The sequence below is a fragment of the Chinchilla lanigera genome, unplaced genomic scaffold (genome assembly GCF_000276665.1).
Source record: "Chinchilla lanigera isolate Chin_1 unplaced genomic scaffold, ChiLan1.0 scaffold00041, whole genome shotgun sequence".
Classification (NCBI taxonomy): domain Eukaryota; kingdom Metazoa; phylum Chordata; class Mammalia; order Rodentia; family Chinchillidae; genus Chinchilla; species Chinchilla lanigera.
The window spans coordinates 16997936-17019818 of NW_004955442.1; the positions used below are offsets into that span (position 1 = coordinate 16997936).

At 51.1% G+C, this 21883-nt stretch overlaps 4 protein-coding genes across 5 annotated transcripts; all 4 read right to left on the bottom strand.

Moving 5' to 3' along the window:
• Positions 1-2875: 2875 nt before the first annotated feature.
• Positions 2876-6098, bottom strand: Hbq1 (hemoglobin, theta 1). Of its 2 annotated transcripts, XM_005391671.2 has the most exons (3): positions 5192-6098; positions 4879-5083; positions 2876-4068 (listed from the first exon to the last, which is right to left on the bottom strand). In XM_005391671.2, exons 1-3 carry the CDS (start codon positions 5434-5436, stop codon positions 3940-3942), a joined length of 579 nt encoding a protein of 192 aa, XP_005391728.1. In that variant the 5' UTR covers positions 5437-6098; the 3' UTR covers positions 2876-3939. The 2 variants fall into 2 exon arrangements, with proteins under 2 accessions (XP_005391728.1, XP_005391727.1); XM_005391670.2 differs by having other exon boundaries at positions 4879-6098.
• A 1200-nt stretch (positions 6099-7298) lies between these two features.
• Positions 7299-8109, bottom strand: LOC102006830 (hemoglobin subunit alpha). The gene is made up of 3 exons (XM_005391672.2): positions 7961-8109; positions 7636-7840; positions 7299-7531 (listed from the first exon to the last, which is right to left on the bottom strand). Exons 1-3 carry the CDS (start codon positions 8053-8055, stop codon positions 7403-7405), a joined length of 429 nt encoding a protein of 142 aa, XP_005391729.1. The 5' UTR covers positions 8056-8109; the 3' UTR covers positions 7299-7402.
• Positions 8110-12801: 4692 nt separating this feature from the next.
• LOC102007157 (hemoglobin subunit alpha-3-like) lies at positions 12802-13653 on the bottom strand. The gene is made up of 3 exons (XM_005391673.2): positions 13507-13653; positions 13180-13384; positions 12802-13036 (listed from the first exon to the last, which is right to left on the bottom strand). Exons 1-3 carry the CDS (start codon positions 13599-13601, stop codon positions 12908-12910), a joined length of 429 nt encoding a protein of 142 aa, XP_005391730.2. The 5' UTR covers positions 13602-13653; the 3' UTR covers positions 12802-12907.
• A 3531-nt stretch (positions 13654-17184) lies between these two features.
• On the bottom strand, positions 17185-18751 carry LOC102007472 (hemoglobin subunit zeta). Its single transcript, XM_005391674.2, has 3 exons — positions 18657-18751; positions 17512-17716; positions 17185-17385 (listed from the first exon to the last, which is right to left on the bottom strand). Exons 1-3 carry the CDS (start codon positions 18749-18751, stop codon positions 17257-17259), a joined length of 429 nt encoding a protein of 142 aa, XP_005391731.1. The 3' UTR covers positions 17185-17256.
• Positions 18752-21883: the final 3132 nt, after the last annotated feature.

A 21883-nucleotide genomic window follows, 5' to 3' on the forward strand; every position in this document is an offset into this window, starting at 1 on the left:
GGGTCTGGCTGTGTAGTTCAGGCTGGCCTCGAACTTGAAATGATCCTCTTGCCTCAGCCTCCCAAGTGCTGGTATCATAGGTGTGCACCACCACACCCAGCCCCCTTTCACTTTCCTAGGGCATTGCAGGAATTTTAGTATTTGTTTTTGGAGGAAGCTTTTGTTGGTCACATTGGTAAAACACAGAGTTACCCATCCCTACTTGTGTGCAGAGGCATAGGTGCCAATTTTGGCCTGGTGGCTCATTGGGCACCTATAGGAGCTTATGAACACCAGCTTCCTAAAAGTGACTGCTGATTCTGCTTTAGGTCCCTCCTACTGCCGTCTGTCCCTTGCAGAAGGACATGTGGGTGGGTAGGCTGCTCTGCTTGCCTGTAACACTGGACTTACCTAGCCAGCTGTCTCCACAGGAAAGGTGGTTGGGAAGGGACATCATTGCTGCTGTGATGCACATATGTGCAGACTTCCTCATGGGCATCAGGGCCCAAAGGTCTGCTCCTGGACTTCCGTGGAGGGAGCAGCTGAGTCTGCACTCCCTGTTCCTGAGTGGACATTCTGCTAGTGGCTGTGGCAACCCAGGCCCAAACCCAGCAGTGTTTGTAACCTGGGTTCTCTGGGGCTTAGCCAGATAGCCCCACCCTTAGAACCATTACCACTATGAATGATTTAGTCCCTTTTCTATCTAGACATAAAATTCTGTGTGGAAAAACAGTTGTGTTTTCCTTTGTTTTGACAGGGAACAGGGTATACCACCAAAGGTTCTGGACAGTGAACGAGGAATCCATTTGCCAGCTCCTCTATCATCTGAAGGATGACAGCTAAGGACAGCACCTCCTTGGGCTGCAGGGTCAAATGTTCCCACCCTTGTGTGGTAGCCCCAAGTTAGTGCAGCCCTGTCGGTCACTATGCATCCACCCAGGGAGAGGAACTGGGATAGGTACTCCTCCCTCTCACCGTGCAAAGACAGTGCTGTGGGTCTGTTGTGCCCTTCTCAAACATTCTTGGTCAAATTGAGCTCCTCCCCACCAGCCCCCATTTTTTTTTTTTTTTTTTTGGAGATAGGGTCTTACTATACAGTTCAGGCTGGCCTTGAACTCAACATGTAGCTCAGACTGGCATCAAATTCAAGGTGATCCTCCTGCCTCAGGCTCCCGAGTGCTGAGATTACTGGCATGTGCCACCATACCTAGCCCCAGTGCAGTCTTGACCTTGCCCTTCAGTGGCTTTTCCTTCCTCCCATTTCATCCGCAGATCAGCCACTTGCACTGACTCTCAATTTGCTGCAGGGAACCACACTTGTACCTTCCCATCCAGTGTGGTCCTTCCTTTCCACAGCAGTGCCTGCCAGTCTGAAAGATACTGGGAGGAATTATCTGGGCCTGGGAGGTGTATCCCTGCCCTGTGAAGAAATGTGCATGTCAGGGTCTCCCCACCCAAGGGGCATCACCTTCTCTGCAGCCCAGGCTCAGCCAGACCAGAGGGGTCATCCTAGAATATCCTCTGCTCACACTGGGAGGAGACTTTTCTATATATCATTTGGTAGTGTTTTTAGAAAAGCAAGATAATAGCTCTGCCTGGTAGGTGGTATTGACTCAGCTTGCTGAGGAGGGGTGAGCCTAGAGTCACATTTGCTTTCGTACAAAGGTCCCCTTGGGGTTTGGCAGTAGGCAGGAATTGGTGAGAAGCCCTGGGTGGGTTAAGGGTTGTCCTGGGAGGGTAGAGGTAAAGAGCACCAAAGCTGCAGTCACAGTAGACCCTGCTGGGGTTACTCTGGCATGTGGCATGCAAGTATTGGACTGTGGTAGGCAGACCCAGCATGGACAGCAGCATTTGTTGAGGAACACTGCTGCAGAAGGGCCTCCTGCCTCAGTCTCTCTCCTAGTGGGGGCTGTTGGGTTTTTTTTTAATGGATTATAGTGAAATTATATAATTATAGTGGAATAATATATTCTACTTTGTTTGGAAATGGGGTCACTTTGTGTTCCCCAGGCTGGACCCTTAGGCTCAAGCAACTGTCCCAGTTGCTAGGAATACATACAAATGCCACAATGCCAGCTTCTGTACCCCAACTCTATATATTAGAGTTCTTAAGAGAAATAGAACCAATAGGATGTAGGGATACATAGAGATTTACCATGAAGGATAGGCTCTGGCCATTACAGGATCAGTTCCAGGGTCTGCTGTCTGCAAGCTGGAGGCCTAGGAAAGTTAGTGGTGTTCAGTCCAAAGCCAAAGGCCCAAGAATCATGGCAGGAGATGGTCATCCCAGCTCATGCAGAAAAGAGATTGGTGCTTCTGTACTTTTTCTATTTTTGCTCCCAATGGATGGATGATTGTACTCAGCTGCATTGGCAGGTGGTCTGCACTCTGCTGATTCTGGTGCCAGTCTCTTCTGAAAACTTAAGACACCACTAAGAATAATGGCTCTATGAATTACCTGGACATTCCTTAGCTCAGTCAGATTGATGAAACCTTCACATACCCCTTAGTTTTTTTTTTCTTCATACAATCTGCTCACTGTACTTTTTGCCTATGTCATTTTAGCGATACCATTTCTTTTTGTTGTTTTTTAGGAGGTTGTGTTTGTTTTTTTGTTTTTTGTTGGTTTGGTTTTTTTTTTTTTTTTTGAGACAGGGTCTCACTGTGTAGTTCAGGTTGGCCTTGAACTTACTGTGTAGCTTAGGCTAGCCTCAAACTTGGAGCCATCTTCCTGCTTCAGCCTCCCTAGTGCTGGGATTACAGGTGTATATCACTACAGTGAACAAGGATAACCATTTCTCATTTTTGTTTTTTGTTTTTTTTTTTTGAGACAGGGTTTCACTGTGTAGTTCAGGCTGGCCTGTAGTTCAGTTCAGCCCCGGGTGACCTCAAACTCACAGCAGTCTTTCTGTCTGAGCCTTCTGAGTGCTGGGATTACAGGCATGTGCCAGCACGCCCAGCCAAAGATACCATCTTTTAAGGAAACTATCTCATTGAGCCTGGAAAGACCTGAAATCCATTACTGTTACCTGTCTGGGTCTAGCCTGTTTCTATCCATGTGTGGTATGCATGAATCATGTGCTCTGGGATATGGGTTCAGTTTCTTGTGCACACAGGACACAGTTTACCATGTGTCAAGTGGGAGTTGAAGAACAGTGAATGTGCTAGCCCCATTCCTTGGGCCCAGGATACACCAAAAGGGCCAGTAAATTTAGTATTTTCTCAAGTTTCTTCAATGACCAAGATTGATTTTAGGCAGATAACCCTACTTACATCCTTGTTAGATGGGCCCCAGCCACCTTGTTGCTACGTAGCGACTGGATCCTGCCTCAGGAACCACGTTCTTCCCCCAGGTCCAGAATCTGGCAGCACCAGGCTTTCACCACAAGCCTTCTTGGTATCAGTGTCTCCCCACAGGTTGAGCCTACACTGGCAGGGGGAGTGATCCTTAATTTTTGCAGGCTGTGTCCCAGTAGTCTTACATACACCCCCATCTAAGGATATACAGCTCCTGCAGATTGGCCTTGACTCCAGTTGGTGAGGGGCCATGCTGTGGGGCTGGAGGAGTTCTGGGGAGAGTCCAAGCTGGGCACCATGGCAGTCACGGTAGCCCTACCACCTGAGACCCATCTACCTGCCACCATCCTGTGGGGCCAAAGCTACCACACGTCTATACCTTGAAATACTCAGACCTGAAGGTGAGATGTATCCTGGTTCATGATTGGGAATGTGACCTGATACCCCAGATTTAGGGAATAAAGGTGGCCTGAACCTTACAGAAACTTTATAAAGGGCCAGGAAGTGGGTAGGATGCACACCCTTTCCCTTCCCTGTAGGGCAGAGTACCTCCCACCCCAATCACAGAAGACACATGCAGCAGCACACAGCCCTAGGGCACTTTACTCAAATGCTGGGATCTTGGAGGAGGGGATGGGGGATCCATTACCACCCTCACCCAGTTCAGCGGTACTTGGAGGCCAGTGCTGATGTCACGAGGCTCAGAAACTTGTCCAGTGATGCCTGCATAGCAGGGCTGAAGTCTCCAGGGTAGTGCCGGGCGAGAGTCACCAGCAGACAGTGGACCAGGAACTGTGGGCAGAGAGGTCATGTGGAGGACCACCTGGACAATGCTCCGTGAAGAGCAGTTATCTCCATTTTGGCTAAACCTGGCTTTATTTCCATGTATCAATACATTAGAGAGCTGGCTAGGACTTTTCCTTATCCCCTCAATTGGCTTTAAGCAATGCAGATCGGTCCAGCCAGGTGCTGATGTGCAGTCTTTGAAACAAGGGGACAGATTCAGTGTTCCCTGGCCCCGTATCTCCCAAGAGGCATCTGTGAGCTGGGATCGAGCCTCCAGAAAAGAGGCTGTAACATCTCAGATTGTAAAAAATTAAACGAGTTGGAGCATCGACCCCAGAACGTTAGATACTGCCTCGAATTGTGTTATGCAGATCATTCTTTCTGCATATCCTTCTCTCTGCCTTTTGCAGAGGTGATCTCAGACCTCCTATCTAGCCCAGCTCATGGTTCTCTCATCTTCCTGCCACTGTCACCCTTATCCGTGAGCCACTCCCCTCTTCATGGATTAATCAGACCTGAGTGGATGGCTAACTGTGGTCCAGTTTGCCATCATCCTAGCTGGACTTTGAACCCTCTTAGCTCCCCTCAACTACAGATATACCTTAATGTCTTCATTCTTGCCATGGGTTGCACTGAAGTGGTGAATTGGAATTAATTCCAATAACTTTCCCATGAGATTACAAACAAAACTTTCTGGGCTGCAACAAGGAACGGGAAGGGCTCTCTATAGGGCTGCCCTCCCTGGGTTCATCGTTGAGCACATCCCTGGTTGGCACTCCAGCCCCACTGACAGCTGCCCCGCCGGCTCGCGCTCACCTGGAAGTTCGTGGGGTCTACGCGAAGCTTGTGCGCGTGCAGGTCGCTCAGAGCAGACAGCGCGTTTGGCAGGTCGTACATCTGGTTCACTGCGAGGGTCAGCGCGTCGGCCACTTTCTGGCCGTGGGCTTTGACCTGGGCGGAGCCAGTGCTCAAGTCCCAGTGCGGGAAGTAGGTCTTGGTGGAGGGGAAGGCCAGGAAGGTCCTGCAGGAGAAGAAAAGGGTAGATGTGGGCATGGCTGGGGCAGGTGTGCACAACCCCGCAGCGGGAAGATCAGCGGTGGAGTCGCTGGACTCCCAGCCGGGTCCGCACCTTTCCAGGGCCTCGGTCGCATAGATACAGACGTTGGTGTCCATCTTGTTCCACAGTGCGCGCACCATTGCTTGGTCCCTGTCGGACAGTGCCATCCCAGCTGTAGCGGAGCGCTCTGAGCCCAGGATGCACGCGCCGCTGTGAGGAGGGATGTGCACAACCTCCAGGGGGCGCCTGCCGCTTTCGCGCGGCTCCTGCGCTGCGTAGAACCTGGTCCCGGAGTCTGAGCGCCCCTGCCCACCCATCTCCGACCTGCAAACCTTGGAGTTGGCCTGAATCCCCAGGCCTCACATTTTTCAGCGTTTGCTACGTATTTTGCCACTGGAAGTTAGTGTTGATGTTAAGAGACCTCCCTGAGTCTCTTTTCTCAGATAAAATGAAGACAATTTCTTCTCAGAAATGAAGTGAGAATTAAATGAATAATAAATATCAGGTGCCTGGCTCCCAGAAGATATTCCTTTAAGACAGTGAACATTTATGGAGTGCCTAGGATGAATTCCAAAGTAATAGTAAGTACCTGTGCAGCACTCACTCTGCCAGGTACTACACCACACTTTTTTTAAAAATTGAAGTAAAATTCACATAAATTATTACTTTAACATCTTAAAAGTATTCAAAGCTGGGCATAGTGATACATGCCTGTAATCCCAGCAGTTAGGCTGAATTCAAGGCCAGAGTGAACTACATAACAAGACCCTGTCTCAAAAGAAGTGTAAAATTCAGTGACAGTAAATTCAGTGTTGTGCAGCCACCACTACTTTCTAGTTCCAGAACTATTTCATCATCCCAAACAAGACCTCCATACCCGTTAGTAACTACCTAACTTCTCCAGGAGTGGGCAGCCACTAATCTGTCTTCTGTCTCTAAAGATTTACATGTCCTGGGTATTTCAAATAAATGGGATAATATACCATGTAGTCTTCGTTGTGTGGCTTCCTCTACTCAGCATGTTTTCAAGGTTCAGCCACATCCTTTAGGAACTTCATTCCTATTTCAGCACTCAGGAAGCTGCAGGAGAGGATGTCTGCAAGTTTGATGCCAACTGGGCTACATAGTGAGTTCAAGGGCAGCCTGAAATACAGAGTGAGACTGTGTCTCAAAAAAAAAGTGTCATTTCTTTTTATGGCTGAATATTTCATTCTATGTATATGCCATATTTTGTTTACCTATTTATCCACTGATATACATTTGATGTGTTTCCACCTTAAGTTTCATTTTTTTTTTCCTGGTAAAATAACAAAGGCAACCTCTTATCCAGAACTCAAACTATTCCACAAGAGGTGCTAAGGGGATGCTAAGGCGTCCCAATCTGGGCAGAGGGCTGCTACAGGCATTTTTCTAGGACAACTTTTGAGCTCAAGTTAGAAAGGATGCTGGTGTCGGCCAAGGGCTGGAGCTGCAAGGGTTCCAAGCCCAGGAACCTCAAGCCCTCCTGAGGCCCCAAGTCGGGCCTGCTCTGCAGGGAGGAAGCACAGTGGAGGAGGGCTTTGGTCAGGCCTTCCCAGCTCTGTCTTTTACTATGCCACAGGATAGGGAAACTAGGCTTAGGGCAGCTGAGTGGGTGCAGGACTGGGCCTAAAGACTGAGTCTTCTAATTTTGGCCTTAGGACATCAGTGGCTAAGCAGTGATCATCTTGGGGTGGCACCTCCAGAGAACTTTCTTTTGTCACCCCCAGGTTCAGCCAGACTGTGAAGGGCATGAGGGTTTATCAGTAGGGTGTGAAGAGGGAGGAATCCTCACCATCCACCTCTGGAGGAGCCCTGGAGAGCTGAACCAGTGCTCAGTGCAAGTTTGTGTGTGTGTGTGTGTGTGTGCGCGCGCACGCAAGAAGAATGAGAACCAATGGAGTAGTGCAGCAAACTCATGTTGAGTCTACAAAGCTCTGGCATGAATCAGTTATCCCAGCAAAGCACTTTCAGGGTCAAGGGCTTGTGCATTGAATTCTTGAACCCCAGGCTCTACTTTCCCTTCTCTGCCCTTCTGTCCTTCCCTCTCTTCCTCAACGGGGAAGAGACCTTTGCTCCAGGTCTTTGGTATGGTCCTAGGACACAATGACCACCCCTAATCTTGGCACCATTGTGGATACAGAGAATGCAGAGGCCATGGTTGCCGCCCACTCAGACTTTATTCAAAGACCAAGAGGTACAGGTGCAAGGAAGGGAGAAGGGCCTGACAGGAGACCCCGCAGGCAGGGGCAGGTTCGCTCCAGCTTAACGGTATTTGGAAGTCAGCACAGTGCTCACAGTGGCCAAGAATTTGTCCAAGGAGGCGTGGGCCGCGGGGGTGAGCTCTGCCGAGTGGTGGGCAGCCAGAGTCACGAGCAGGCAGTGGCTCAGGAACTGTGGAGAGAGAAGGTGTGGGTGAGTGGCTGCTGACCACAGAACACATCCTGACCCCACCTTTTGGAATCTGTGGATCCTTCCTGGCCGGCGGAAGCACTCACCTTGAAGTTCACAGGGTCCACACGCAGCTTGTGGGCGTGCAGGTCGCTCAGAGCCGACAGGGCATTGGGCAGGTCGTCCAGATGGTTAGCGGCGTTGGTTAGCGCATCTGCCACCTTCTTGCCATGGGCCTTGACTTGGGCGGAGCCCGGGCTCAGGTCAAAGTGGTGGAAGTAGGTCTTAGTGGTTGGGAAACTCAGGAACATCCTGCGGGGAGAAGCAGTAGATGAGCGGGGCTAGGGAGGCTGCGGGCGGACAATTTAGGGAGTCCCGGACGCTGGGGTTGCGTTGGTCCCTGGTCAGAGCAAGGGAGAGGAGGGTCCTCACCTGGCCAGGGCCTCCGCGCCGTATTCCGCGCCATGGCTGCCAATCTTGCTCCAGACAGCCTTCACGTTGGCCTTGTCATCAGAGGACAGCACCATGGTGGATTCTTTCTGAGTCTGTGTCAGAACCAGAAGCGTGTAGGACCGGTGGAGTGCGGCGCATTTATGTCCCCGGGTTCTGGGGCGACGCCCTCCACAGCCAAGCTCATTGGCTGGCGCGGGGCAGGGCGCGGCCTGAGGGGTCGACAGGGGGCGCCCAGCATCCACCAATGGTGCAGTCGGGAACTCGGACCCTTCGGCGCTGGAACCATGCGCCCTGACACATTGATTCCTCCTACCCTCGCCTCCCGGCTGGAAACTGCACTCCCGTCCCCAGATGGTGGTCTCGCCTGCTCTTCCGTGAGACAAGGAGGGCAGCCCACACCACCTCCCTGCACCTAGACCCGCTGCACGCCAGACGTGAGTTAACAACAGAATCCACGCAGCAGCCACCCCTTGTAGGAGGAAGAGAAGCGTCGCCCATTCGGGGCAGAGAGGTGCACACCTAAGGATGCCCTTCTCGAAGTCCTCCTGCTGTCCCTCCGCCTCGGTTGCTCCAAGCCCCGGCCTGCCCCAAAGCCACTGTGTGTGACTGAGTGACAGGCACAGGGAAGGAAGAAATGCCCAGGCCCAAACTGTCTAGGCTAGGCTCTGAGGTTCAGACTCAAGCTCCTCTACCCAGAGTGGAGGTGGCTACAGCCCCAGCTCATGGACTCACAGTGGGGCCTCTCCTGTCTCCAGCCCCTACTTTTTGTGTGAGTGATTGTGTCTCTGCCCTGTTGGCTCACTGTCCTGGCTAATGATGACATCCTCACTGCCCAAATTATGCATGATGGAAGACTGGCTAGTTTGATGGTGGCCAAATGATAAACAAAGCAACAGGCTGGACAAGACTCCAGTGTTCAGCCTCTGTAGGCACAGAGGCAGTCATCACACCATCACACAAGCCCACATCCAGTGGCAAACTTTAGGGAGGCCCTGAGAAGCATGAAGAAGACGGGATTATTTAGTCTGAGGATCAGGCTGGACTTCCTAGAGGAGGTGAAATTTAAAGAGTGAGTGTTAGCCCTGGAAAGCAGAGGCTTGCGGGGGGTATTTAGGCTGCACTGTAGAGGTGTAGATGTACCAGCTATCTACAACGAATGTATTCATGATATACGGCAAACATGTACTAATTTAAAAAAAAGAACGAAAAGAGGTAGGGAGATGTGTGGGAGGAGGACAGGCCAGACACTGCAGGGTAAAAGGGAGCCTGTTGATGAAGCAATGAGGACAAGAGTGTCAGCTGCTGCTGTCCCCACCCTCGTGCTGGTGACAAGTGTCGGTGGCGTTACTGCGGAGAAAAGGGTATGAGGAGTGCTTGCTACGCCTTCCCTGGGGCCCGGCGGAAGGGCTTTGCTGTGGGCTGCTGTCATTCTTCCGACCACTGCTCTGCCCGGGGCTCCCTGGGTTCCCTCACCTCTCTCTGTCTCGCTCCAGTATATCTACTACCTGAGCCTTTTTTAGGAAAGTCTTAGTCTTAGGGAATGTATTTCACTCTAAAACTTGTATATTCATATTCATTTTCTCTCTTTTTTGTCTTTTTAAAAAATTTTATTTTAAAGAGAAAAAATAAAACAAAATTTCAAAACAAGATAATAGGAGAATAATAACAATGGTTAATATATTCTGTATTGTTATCTTTAAATTAGTTACCCAGAGTATAAGGTATAGGCATTAAATTGTCCAAATAATATTAGCACAAACCTTTCTTTTCATTTTCTTGTCTTTTTGGTGCGGGGTCTAGCTATGCAGTTCAGACAGGCCTTGAATTGATTTTATAACCCAGGCTGGCCTCGAACTCACAGCAATCCTCTTGCCTCAGCCTCCCAAGTGCTTCTCTCTCTTCCTTTAAACAAGGTTGCTATATTTACCTTAGGTAACAAGCTGCATAGCTTATATCCTTTTTAAAAAACATTCTTCTAGGATTTTATCTTTTGAGACAGAGTCTCTATGTAGCCCAGGCTGGTCTTGAACTCACTATGCAGCCCAGGCTGGCCTCATACTCACTGCAGTCCTGTTCAGCCTCCCAAGTTTGTTTACTTATTTAATTACTTATTTATTTAATTCTTGTTTTATTTTTTGTAGTACTGGAAGGATTAAACCCAGGGCCTCTTGCATGCTAGGCAAACCCTTTAACAATGAGCTATACATTCAGTCCCTGACTTGCATTCTTTTTTATTTTATTTTAAAAATAAAAGGAGGAAAACATTAACAGACGGACAACCTTTTACAAAATAGCAAAAGAACAGTACAGACAATACAGAGTTACAAACAAAGTGGTAGGAAATTAACAATGCTTGTTGTACTACATATTGATATCTTCAAAGTGGTTTCTCATGAAAACAAATAGAGACATGCAATATTGATCAATCAAGGACTCATTAACAGTTTCTTTCAGCAAAGAAATAGAAGACAGTAAATCAACTATGTTAACTGTCCTGTGTATACATACATACAAAATTTCTCCTTCTTTCCCTTCTCTATTCCCACATCCCACTTGCCCATTACCCTTGAGCATTTTCCTATCATTTCACAGTGTCTGTCATACCTCTGAGTTTTTATTAACTCTTTCAGGTTTTACACTAGTGAGACAATGCGGTGCTTGCACCTGCAGGTCCTGACTTGCATTCTTAATGCAGAAAGAATTCCCACATCTAAATAAGCAAAAGTGTTGACAGGGCTGAACATCAGTTGGGATAGCCTGCACCTATAGAACCAAGTACTCACGTAGCTGTGCTGGAAGAGTGTCTTGAATATAGAAAGTCAAGACCAGTAAGAGAGTGTGGCCCCATCTATAAAACAAAAACATGGCTGGACGTGGTGGCACATGCCTGTAATCCCTGCACTGAGGAGGCTGAGGCAGGAGGATCGTTGTGAGTTTGAGACCAGCCTGGGCTACAAAGTGAGCTCAAGGCCAGCCTGAACTGCTCAGGGAGACCCTGTCTCAAAAAGACTGAAAAAAAAAAAAAAAAAAAGAGGCAGGAGGATTACCACAAGTTCTAGGCCAGCCTGGGCTACATAATGAGTTTGAGGCCAGTCTGAATAGCATAATGAGACCCTGCCTTAAAAAAACAAACTAACTAACTAAAAACATGGGTATATAACTCAGTGTTAGAATGCTTGCCTAGCAAATATGGGATAAGGCTGTGGATTCAGTTCCTCTGGCCAAGAAGAAAGAAGGAAGGAAGGGAGGGAGGGAAGAAAAGAAGGCAGAAAAAAAAGAAGGAAGGTAGAAGGCAGGAAGGGAAAGAAGAGAAGAAAGGACGGAGGAGGTGAAGAAGTTAGAAAAGAAACAAAGAAAAGGAAATCAAAAGGACAGTTCACACACACAAAAGAATCTTTGCAGGAAATTACAGAAACAATAAAACCAGAATGAGTAAGCCTCCTTGTGCTGGCACCCGGCTGTGTTCTCAGTTCCCAAGAGGCTGAGGCTGAAGATGGCTTTAGCCGAGGAGTCCTAGGTCAGCCTGGACAACATGGTAAGATCCTGTATCTTTGTTTTGTTTTGTTTTGTTGAGACAGGGTCTCACTATTGGTTCAGGCTGGTCTTGCATTCATGACAATCCTCCTGCTGTGCCTCCCGAGTGCTGGGATTACAGGTGTGCTCCACCATGCCTGGCCCAGATCCTGTATTACAAAAACAAAACAAAACAACACAAAGCTCCTGCAGCAGTTCCTGTACTAGCTTTCCCTCCACACAGACGGAAGCCCCTGGGCTCAGTCCCAACTGCTCACTCCGCCTTCCACAGGGTAAAGAATCAGGGCAGAGTGACTCTTTCCCTGCTTTGAATAAAACAGGGAAAGCATGCATGGATTTCAGTGTGTCTCTAAATGCTTTTCTACATTTAAAGAAAAAGTGGGTTGTCTGAGAAAGAGTGGATGGAGGGCGGACAGGAAGGGGGAAGCCCAGGAGCTCACAGAGGCACCTGTCAGAGAGAAGATGATGAAAGAGGCCTCGCAAGAGCTTTATCTACTGCTCCCCGTGTGACTTGGCTCTGGGGTGGCAGTGAGGGTTGATCCTGTTCTTAGGTTGGTGGAACCAGCCAGATTGTTCAAGGCCCCAGCTTGGAGGCCTGGGACAAGGGTGTTTCTGCTGTAACAGGAGGGCTGGCAGGACCATGGGAGGTCCCAGAGGGCCTGAGCCAAAGACTGAGGGACAAGGAGATGGCGCTCAGGGCTGGCGACACAGTGGGCTCCTAAGCTGCCTCAGGAACTGCAGGAAGAAGGGAAGAGGGACCCGGGCTGTGGAGCTTCCCAGCTGGGCTGAGTCTGCTCAGGGCCCCCATCCTCCTCTGTGTCCCTGACTTTCTGGGTTGCTCTGAGTGTTGCTGTGACTGAGGAACCAGGGGGCCCAGGACACTCACTCCTACCCACCTACCCTTGGGAGGGGTAGTAGTTGAGGTCAGAGCGATTTTCATCCTGAGCAGGCTCATCTTGCAGTGTTTCTTTTTCTTTGTTTCTGTTTGCTTGTTGTGCTGCTGGGGATCCACCCAGGGCTCCCCCTTCTGATCCATCTGGGCTGCGTGTTAAGAGGTGTTGGGCAGTGACACTGCAGAGGACGGCGTCCATCCTAGGACCCCCCTCTCTACGCCCTGGTAGAGCCCTGGAAATCTGGCCCTTCTGGTATCAGGGGCAGGTTCAGTGCCTTCTCTGGAGAACTCCTGTCCCCCACTGGAGCTGCAGAAAGGGCCTTGGTCCAAGAGGAGGAGAACCACATCCACCACTGGCACATCAAGGACACAGAGAATCCAGGCACACACAGGCTCCTGCCACCAGTTCAACTTTATTCAGAAATGCAGAGGTGCAGGACAGGGAGGGGAGGAAGGAGGTGTGGCCTCAGGCCCAGTGGGCAGGGTGGCATAACTTCAGCTTAACGGTATTTGGAGGTCAGCACACTGCCAACAGCAGTCAGGAATTTGTCCATGGTGGCATGGAACTGAGGAGTGAAGTCTTCTGGGTAGTTTTTGGCCATGGTTACAAGCATGGAGTGGTTCAGGAGCTGTAGTGAGTGGGGCAGCCTGTGAGTACCAAAGGGACTGGAGCCACCTGCTCCACCTTCTGGAACTCACCCTGTATCTCTTGCTTGTTAGCAAGATTTCCTGTGCCCTCACCACCCCACGTCCCTTAGCTCTGAGCACTCACCTTGAAGTTCACTGGGTCCACACGCAGCTTGTAGGCATGTAGGTCACTCAGATCAGACAGGGCAGTAGGCATGTCATCTATGTTCTCCACGGCCTTGTTCAAGGCATTGGCTACCTTCTTGCCATGGGCCTGGATCTGAGGGGATCCTGGGGTCATGTCAAAGTGGGGGAAGTAGGTCTTGGTGCTGGGGAAACTCAGAAACATCCTGCAGGCGGAAGATGTGGGTGAGTGGGGCTAGGGAGGGGTATGGGCTGAGAACTGTGGTGTCCAGCCCTGGGGCAGCTCTGCTACCTGATTTCTATGGAGCAGGGAGAGGAAAGTCCTTACCTGTACACAGCATCTGGGCTATGCTGGCCCCAGGTAGGCTCAAATTTCCTCCAGGCAAACCTGAGATAGGCCTTGTCCTCATCAGAAAGCGACATGCTGAGCCTTGCTGAGTCTGTGTCAGAAGCAGAAGCCTCTGGACCAGCAGAGCATTGCACTTTTATGCCCAGGCTCCAAGGGACACAGTAGTCTCTGCTGCACTCATTGGCTGGCATGTGCCCAGTGCCTGGCTGGGTGGCCAAGGACTGGGCCTCCACCCAGCAGAAGAACCTCTCAGCCCAGGACCTAGATGCCTCTCCTCCTACCCTCCCTCCTTACTCCTGCCTAGTCAGCTGTGAGGGTCTGTTTTATGCTCTTGTCTTGCCACAGCTCCAGAGCATCTCTCTAAGACCTAAATGTCCCTGGCCAGGGGTGCGGACCTATGAGACTGGAAGGACCCACAGGACTTAGGCCCTCCCCCTCACAGCAGGAGAGTTACTGGGCAGAATCCATGAACTGGCCAGTGTGTGTGGAAAGGAGGAGAAGCACCACCCATTTGGGGCAGAGAGGTACGCACCTAAGGATGCCGTTCCTGGAAGTTCTCCTGCCATCCCTCAGCCTCGATTGCTCCAAGCCCCTTTCCTTTGCCAAAGCCACTGTGTGTGACTGAGTGACAGGCCCAGGGAAGGAGGAAATGTGCAGGCCCCAGCTGTCCAGGCTGGGCTTGGAGGCTTCGGACCCAAGCTCCCCTATCCACAGTGGAGGTGGCCACAGCCCCTGCTCATGACTCACAGTGGGGCCTCTCCTGTCCCCAGCCCCTACATGTTAAGAAAGTAACTGTCTCTGTGTCCTGGTGGTCCTCTGTCCTAGTGCACGATGCCAAGCTCCTGTCCACATTGTGTCTGATGCAAGACTTACTAATTAAATGTTGGTTAAGCTGGTAAAGGAGCAAGTCTCCTCAGGCACAGAGGCAGTCCTCACACCACCACACAAGTCCACATCTAGGTGCAAAACTCAGGGAAGCCCTGAGAAGCCTGGAGAAAGTGACTGAGGAGACCTGGGCAGTTAGTCTGAGGATCAGAGTGGCTTCCTGGGGGAGGTGAGGGTGAAGGACAAGTGGTAGCACCAGACGGCACAGGCTGGCCCCGTACTGCAGTCAGGGAAGCAGAGTCTTGGTGAAGCAGTGAGAGGGGCAGGAGAGTCCGCTGGTGCTGTCCCCATCCTCTTGCTGGTGAACAGTGACCCTGGTGGGTGAGGTTCCTTGCTGAGACTTCCTTGGGCCCTGCAAAGGCGCTTGCTTTGGGTGTGTGTGTATCATCCTTCAGGCCAGGCCTCCTGAGCGTGCTCACTGGGGACCTGTCCTGAGCGTCTGGGAGGTTGTGAGGATCATGCTGCCTTGGGCAGAGAAGGTGTAGAGGATCATGCTGAGAAGTTGTGAGGATCATGCTGCGTTGGGCAGAGAAGGTAGCTCAGACCAGAGGTAGCAGTGCCCCGTGCTTCCTCTTCTCATTGCCTGCTCTCTATGCTGTGCCTTTCTGGTTCTGCCCATAGCCACAGGCTTAATCCTGCTTCAGAAAGACTAGTAGGATAAGAGGCTGGGACTTAGAGGACCCAGATGCCTGCTTCAGGTCTGAGATCTCACCTCTCTCTGCACCTTGCTCCAATATCTCCAGTACCTCAGCCCTTTTCAGAGGAAAGTCTTAGGAAACTTCTTCCCAAGTGATATTCATTCTAATATTCATTCTCAATCTTCTCTCTCTGTCTCTCACTCCCTCCACCCCTTCTCTCCTTTTACACAGGACTCTATTGTGCTTCAGTGTCAATGTGTCTGGCTGACTTGTAACCTTTTTTCAGTGTATTGTATTGTGTTTGATGTGTTGGGAAAGGAACCCAGGACCTCTTACATGTTAAAGAATATCTTTCCTCCTGAGTCTCAGTTCTCCCTCTCCCATTCCTTAATAGCTCTGTGTGTGTGTGTGTGTTGTGCTGAGGACTGACCTCAGGCAGCTTTGACGATGGGTGAGTGACGAGAGAGGGAGAATGCTTCGAGAACGTGGGCATGCTGTGGCAAAAGTAATGCGCTGCCCTGTGGCTGGATGTCAGCTAAAGCTGAAGATACCCCAGATCCAAGCACACCCTCTGCCCCTTGGTGGTGCCACAATGCAGGAGGGCAAACATTTGAGTGGTCATTTAGGAGTCCTAGGTGACTCCCTGAGGGATCCAGAGCTTCTCTGCTCAGGAACATGAATGTCACCTTGCTCCGTCTCCTAAAGGTGACACACAAGTTGGAGGAGCCCTTGTCTTATTGACAGACAGAACAGGGCCTGAGAGATGAGGAGCTTAATGGTGGTCGGCACCAAGGCTACACCTGTGAGGAACTGGATCCACAACGCAGGCATCTCCACTGTGAATTCTCCCTGCAGGTGAAAGGCCAGCCCCACCCGCAACTCTGGATTAGGAGCTTCAGAGACAGGGCACCTGAGAGGGGTCTCTTCTTGTCCACCCTCTCCCAAAGGCCTAAAGTGGCATGAGACCCTCGTGCAAAGACCGCCTCTACCTGCTGATCAACCAGGCCCACCATCGCCAGCACCTGCTGGCCCTGATTCACCAGTTTCATCTGGTACTGGCAGGGTCCCAGGTGTGGGAAGCAGGTCTGGGTCTGGGAGAGCCTGTGAGAGCAGATTGCTGAGAGGGCAATGCAGCCATGTGGGTCAGGCCAGCCCAGCACCTGCTGGGGGGTGCGGAGCCTTGGTTGGCCCTTGGTGGGTTCTGTGCCCAATGTCTTGTCCCCATCTCCCAAAGACCCTGACCCACTCACCTGAGCTGCATCTCTGCCCGGAACTGCACCATGTGGCCAGATATCAGGTTCCAAACCTTTACAACACGGGGGAGCTCCTGGCGCAGAGTGGGGGAGGGAGGTGTAGGTGTGATGTGTGCTGGGGGCCGCGCCTGCCCTTTAGGCCTCCTGGTAGAGCACATACCACCACCACCAACTCCACGTCATGCCACCCCACCCGCTCAAATCGGCTCTGGCATGGCCGGAACACGGGACTCTCAGCCTGAGGGCAGAAATGTCGCCAGCTGGGGCCTCAGAATGCAGAGGCTGAGGCCTCTGTGCTCATCGGTTGCTTTGCGGACCCCCTTCCAACTCAGGCGCAAGGGAGCCTGTGCTGCAGGCTTGGCGGGGGGTGGGGTGGGAGTGTCTGTGGATCTGTAATTACCCCCTGACAGCAAAGTTGTGCTGCCCTTGAGGGAGCCACAGGATGCAGCGGGAGAGAGACCGCGGACAGGAGACACTGATTCCCTTAGTGGGATCGCATCTGAGACCCTGACAGTGCCCGCGCAGGGGGAGTTGGTGACAACTAGCATGGAAGAACAGTCCGGACACGCATCCCCCATGCTGAGTGAAGCGACGGTCAGTGGACGAGTTGGGACAGTAGGGAGAGGCGCGAAAACTGGTCTGCCCGGAGGACCTCGGAGAACCCGAGGCCAGCAAGGGAAGCTCTGTTCCCTCCGCCTTGCAATCCGGGGTCCTCTGGACCAGGAGCTCCCCAGGGGACCCCGGAAGATCCTCCAGCAGGCGGACCACCCCGGGGGGCCGCGTTGCTGCCAGGCCCCAGCACATCCCTCAGCTTCTCTCCTCAACCCCTAGTATGAGAACTCAATACCCAGTTGTTCCAGCCTCATCCATTTATTGGGGATTCTGGCAAGGAAAAGGGGAAGGCTGAGGGGGGCACAGGGGTCGCAGCCGGTGCAGGGTTCGGGCGACGGTGCTCAGCGGTACTTCTCGGTCAGGATGGAGGACACGATGGACATGAACTTGTCCCAGGCGGCGTGGACATCGGCCGTGAAGTCGGCGGGGAAATGTGCGGCCAGCGTGACCAGCAGACAGTGGGACAGGAGCTGCGGGGGCAGGGAGGGCGGCTCAGGTCTCGGTGCGTGCATGCGTGCATGTGTAACTGAGACCCGGCCGCCTGCGCCCCTGTGCTGACCGACCCATCTCTGTCCCCACCCACACGGCACGCCCACCTTGAAGTTGACGGGGTCCACGCGCAGGATGTAAGCGTGCAGCTCGCTCAGCCTGGTCAGCGCGACCTCCATGTTGTCGAGATTCTTGACCGCGTCGCCCAGGGCAGCCACCACCTTGGAGCCGTGCGCGCGCAGCTGTGGCGACCCCGGGTGCAGGTCGAAGTGAGGGAAGTAGGTCTTGGTCTGCAGGTAGCTGGAGAAGAGCCTGGGAGGCGCGTGTGGCGCGGGGAGGAAGTGTGAGCCTGTGGGCCTCAGTTTGGAGGATGAAGGGAGATCTCCCCAAATCCAGAAGTCATTATTCCGCATATAAATGCATTGACAGTCAGTCACCTATCATTGTGATAACTTAAAATCATAGTTTAACGAAATCTTAAATTAATGTGGCAATTTACATTGAACATTAACGTTTTAAATAAAGACAAGATGAGCAATGCCTGTTTTTCCTGTTGCCCAAGCTCCAGTGAGGCAGAGGCAAGACCTCTGTCCCACTGTCCTCCAGCATTCATGCATTCATTTGCTCAGCCTGCCTGCTACCTGGGGTCAGTGAGCCCCGTGAGGTACAGTCCTACCTCTAGCTCCCATCCCTCTCCACCTATTGCCTCTGCAGCTCACTGACCTCATCCACCCTCCTCACCACCACCAGCCTCACAGTGCCCTTCTCCGCGTGCCCTCTTCCATGTTCCTTCCATGGTGACCAGCCTTCCTGACCCTGCTGACACCTCTCTCTCTGACTCTTCCCCTCCATCCCTTCCTCAGTGACCTTCCCCGCATCCTCTCTACCCACCCATTGCTTCCGATCCTCCTTTGTTGTGTTTTTCAGGCATGGTGTTAATTTGTAGTACAGACAGGCCTTGAACTCACTATGTAGCCCACGCTGAGCTTGAGTTTATGATCCTCCTGCTCCAACCACTTGAGTGCTGGATCACTGGATTCATGCCTGTCATTTACCTCTCCTGCTGACCTCTTCTCACCATCCCCTCCGTAGCTGCTACTTCTACTCACCCTCCTCCTGACCCTCTTCAGTAGGCCTTTCTCACTGACCCCTGCTCTCTGCTCATCCTCACTAATGTCTCCTGCAGATCCCTCCAGCTGCCCTTGCCCTGGTCTCTGCCCTGGTCACTCAGGCCATCCTGTCTGGCTCTTACCTCTCCAGAGTCTCAGTACCAATGGCATCAGCCTGCACAGACATCTTGTCCCAAATGGACATGATGATGGCCTTCTCAGTCTTGGTCAGAGACATGGTAGTAGGGTGGGCAGCTGTGTTGGAGCTGGATGCGCTGAGGTGGTCGGCACCAAGAACGGGCCTGGTGATGCTCACCCTCCAGGTTCCCCTTATATGCACAGTGCTGTGGGCCCAGCCAGGCTGTGGTCATTGGTTGGGAGAGGTCATTGGTTGCAGGGCTGAGGGGTGGGGTCTCTTATCTGACCCAGTGACAATGGGCAGCCAGGGCCTGGTGGGCCTGGGGGGGGTGAGGGGCTATCACTCCTCTTGGCCTTAGAGGGGGTGTTGGCCATAATGTGACACAGAATCTAGGAGAGATAGGGGCCCAGCCTTCCCAGGAGGTCATCCCTGCCTTTGAAGTTCAGCCCTGCACTGTCATCCATTTCAGAATGGCCAAGTGGGGCCCAATGTGCACCCTCCTTAGGGACATTCCCCACCATGCTGCCTGTGCCACCCCCTTCCAGCTTATCTCTGTGATTCCTGAATTTCTCCAAGAACAGCAAGGGTTCTGCTGTCCCAGCACTGAGGTTAGGCTGGGAGCTTGTAGGGTGATGGAACGGTTCTGTATCCTGTCACACAAATCTATACGTGTATCAAATTCCTAAAGCATGTTCAGAATGCTGTCAAATGCCTGTAATCCCTATGCTTTGAGAGTCTGAGGCAGGAGGATTTCAAATTCAAGCCCCACTTGGGCAATTTAGTGATTAAGCAAGACCTCCATCTCAGAATAAGAGAGGACTGGGAATGTAATTCAGTGAGAAGACCTGTGTTCAATTCCCAATAACCTCCCCTCCTGACAAGCACACACACACACACAAATCAGAGACTAGTAAACCCTAAAAAAGTCAATTTATTGTATGTAAAATGAAACCAAAAGGAATATGTCTGTCATGTTACAGTGATGAGTATGAAGGCTATATTATAGTCACTGTGTATACCGCATGAGGTAAACCCTGCTTGTTTAGCCTGTCGCCCACTCCTGTTGGTGGGGACACAGACAGGTCAGTTGAGGTAAGGTCTAGCTATGTAGTTCAGACTGGCCTGATCTCACTATGTAGCCCAGGCTTACCTTGAATTTACCCCAATCCTCCTGCCTCAACCTTCTCAGTGTTGGGATCATAGGTGTGTACTACCTTGACTGGCTTGGACTCTATTCTGTTCCATGATTTTTATGTGTCTATCCTTCACCATAATCACAGTTTGATTTTGATTACTGTAGACAATATCACTAAATTGTGCAACCTGGGCTGGAACTTTTAATTTTCATTTTTTAACCCTTTTGCTTCAACCTCCCATAGTGTTGAAGGGGATTACCAGCATTCTCCACCAAACCTAGCTCTGAACTCACTTTATATTTATTTACTTATGTAGAGACATGGTCTTACTATGTAATTCAGGTTGGTCTTGAACTCACTATGTAGCCCAGGCTGACCTGGAACTCCCAGTGATTCTGCTGCCTCAGGATCCCGAGTGCTGGGATTGCAGTGCTGGGGTTATCACACCTGGATGAACTCACTTTAAATGGGTGAATTGTAAGGTATAAAGCTGAGGTAGGAGTATCATACATTCCTTTCTCAAAATAAATTTAAAAACAAATAAAAATTTTAAAAGAGGGGAAAGGGGCTGGGGATAGTTCAGTGAGTTCAATATAGAACACTGAGAACAAATCAGGTAATGTGATCTCTCCCACTTTTTGCTCTTTTTCAAAGTTGCTTTAAGCTGGGCGTGGTGGTGCATGCCTATAATCCCAGCACTCGGGAGGATGAGGCAAGAGGATCCTTGTGAGTTCGAGGCCAGCCTGGGCTACAAATTGAGCTCAAGGCCAGCCTGAACTGCATAGCGAGACCCTGTCTCAAAAAGACAAAAAACAAAAACAAAAACAAAAAAACAAAGTTGCTTTGGCCCTTCTAGTTCCTTTACCTTGCCTTACAAATTTTAGAGTTAGCTAAGACTTATCTGCAGAAAATCATGCTGGAATTTTGAAGTAACCAGGGGAATTTTAATTACAGATATCTTGCTAAACTATTCATAGAGAAAAATGCAGGGTTTGGATAAAATCTCTGAATTTAAAAAACATGTACAAACATAAGCAAGTATTAAGCACCCTGTGTATGTGAGGCACTATGCTCGGTGTTTAACTATCACAGTGGAGCTTGTTTCTTTTATGCCTGAAATGTGAGAGGATGAGATTGTTAAGGCTGAGGTCAGGAGCAGTATGTGATGCTTCCCTGCTTTGCAGATAACATGGTCTCACTCTGGCTGCTTAGTACCTGTTTGTGGCCTGGACTTTGGGTCTGCCTTTTAGGAAGCCCCTCCCAGTACTGTCTGGCTTTCTCTCCTTCCTCATCTATTCCTTATTTAGATTTCTCAGCTGTCCCCTATTTTCGTATGGCAGCGTTCCCTCTGCCAGGGATGTGCTCAACCGCCTGTTGTCTTCCATTAGCTTACTAGCTGTCCTGGTGATGCTGCTGCTGGCATAAGTGGCCCCAGGATGCTCGCTTGGAGTGGGACCTTTCCTTGTCCAGGGCCTGGCACCTCCTAGCCTCATACTTGGGGCCACATTGGGCCTGTGTAAGAGGGTATGGGGCTGTGGGTGAGGGTTTACTCCTAGAAAGGAGAAAAGTGCCAGGAACTGGGACAGAGACAGATGGACAGACAGAGAGGACAGGATGTGGGTAAGACAGGGAGTCCGTGGGTCAGTGGAGGGAGATACATAGAGTTGGAAGGGCAACACTGGAAGAGAGACAGAGGGAGCCACAGAGATACGAGAGATGTGGCTTGGAGGGTCCCTATAGAGGCAGGAGGCACCATAGGGCTTCTCTGTCCCGAACAGAGGAGGCAGTGACAATGGATTCCAGGATCCTGCTTCCAGGGAAGCCACCTCTGTTAGTAGGGATAGTACTCAGCTGCTCTTGGGCCCTAGGGTCTCCTCTGCCCCTCCTGGAAGCACTATCCCTTCACATCTGGGCTGTCAACAGGACAGGATGCCAAAGAGGGCTCTTTTGTTTTTGTTTATTTTTTTTGGTACCGGAAATTGAACTCAGGAACTTGTGCTTGCCAGGCAGGTGCTGTGCCACCAAGCTATATCCCCAGCCCTATTTTTGAACTTCCAAACTACAAAGCATTGTCACGGGCAGGTATTATTTCTCT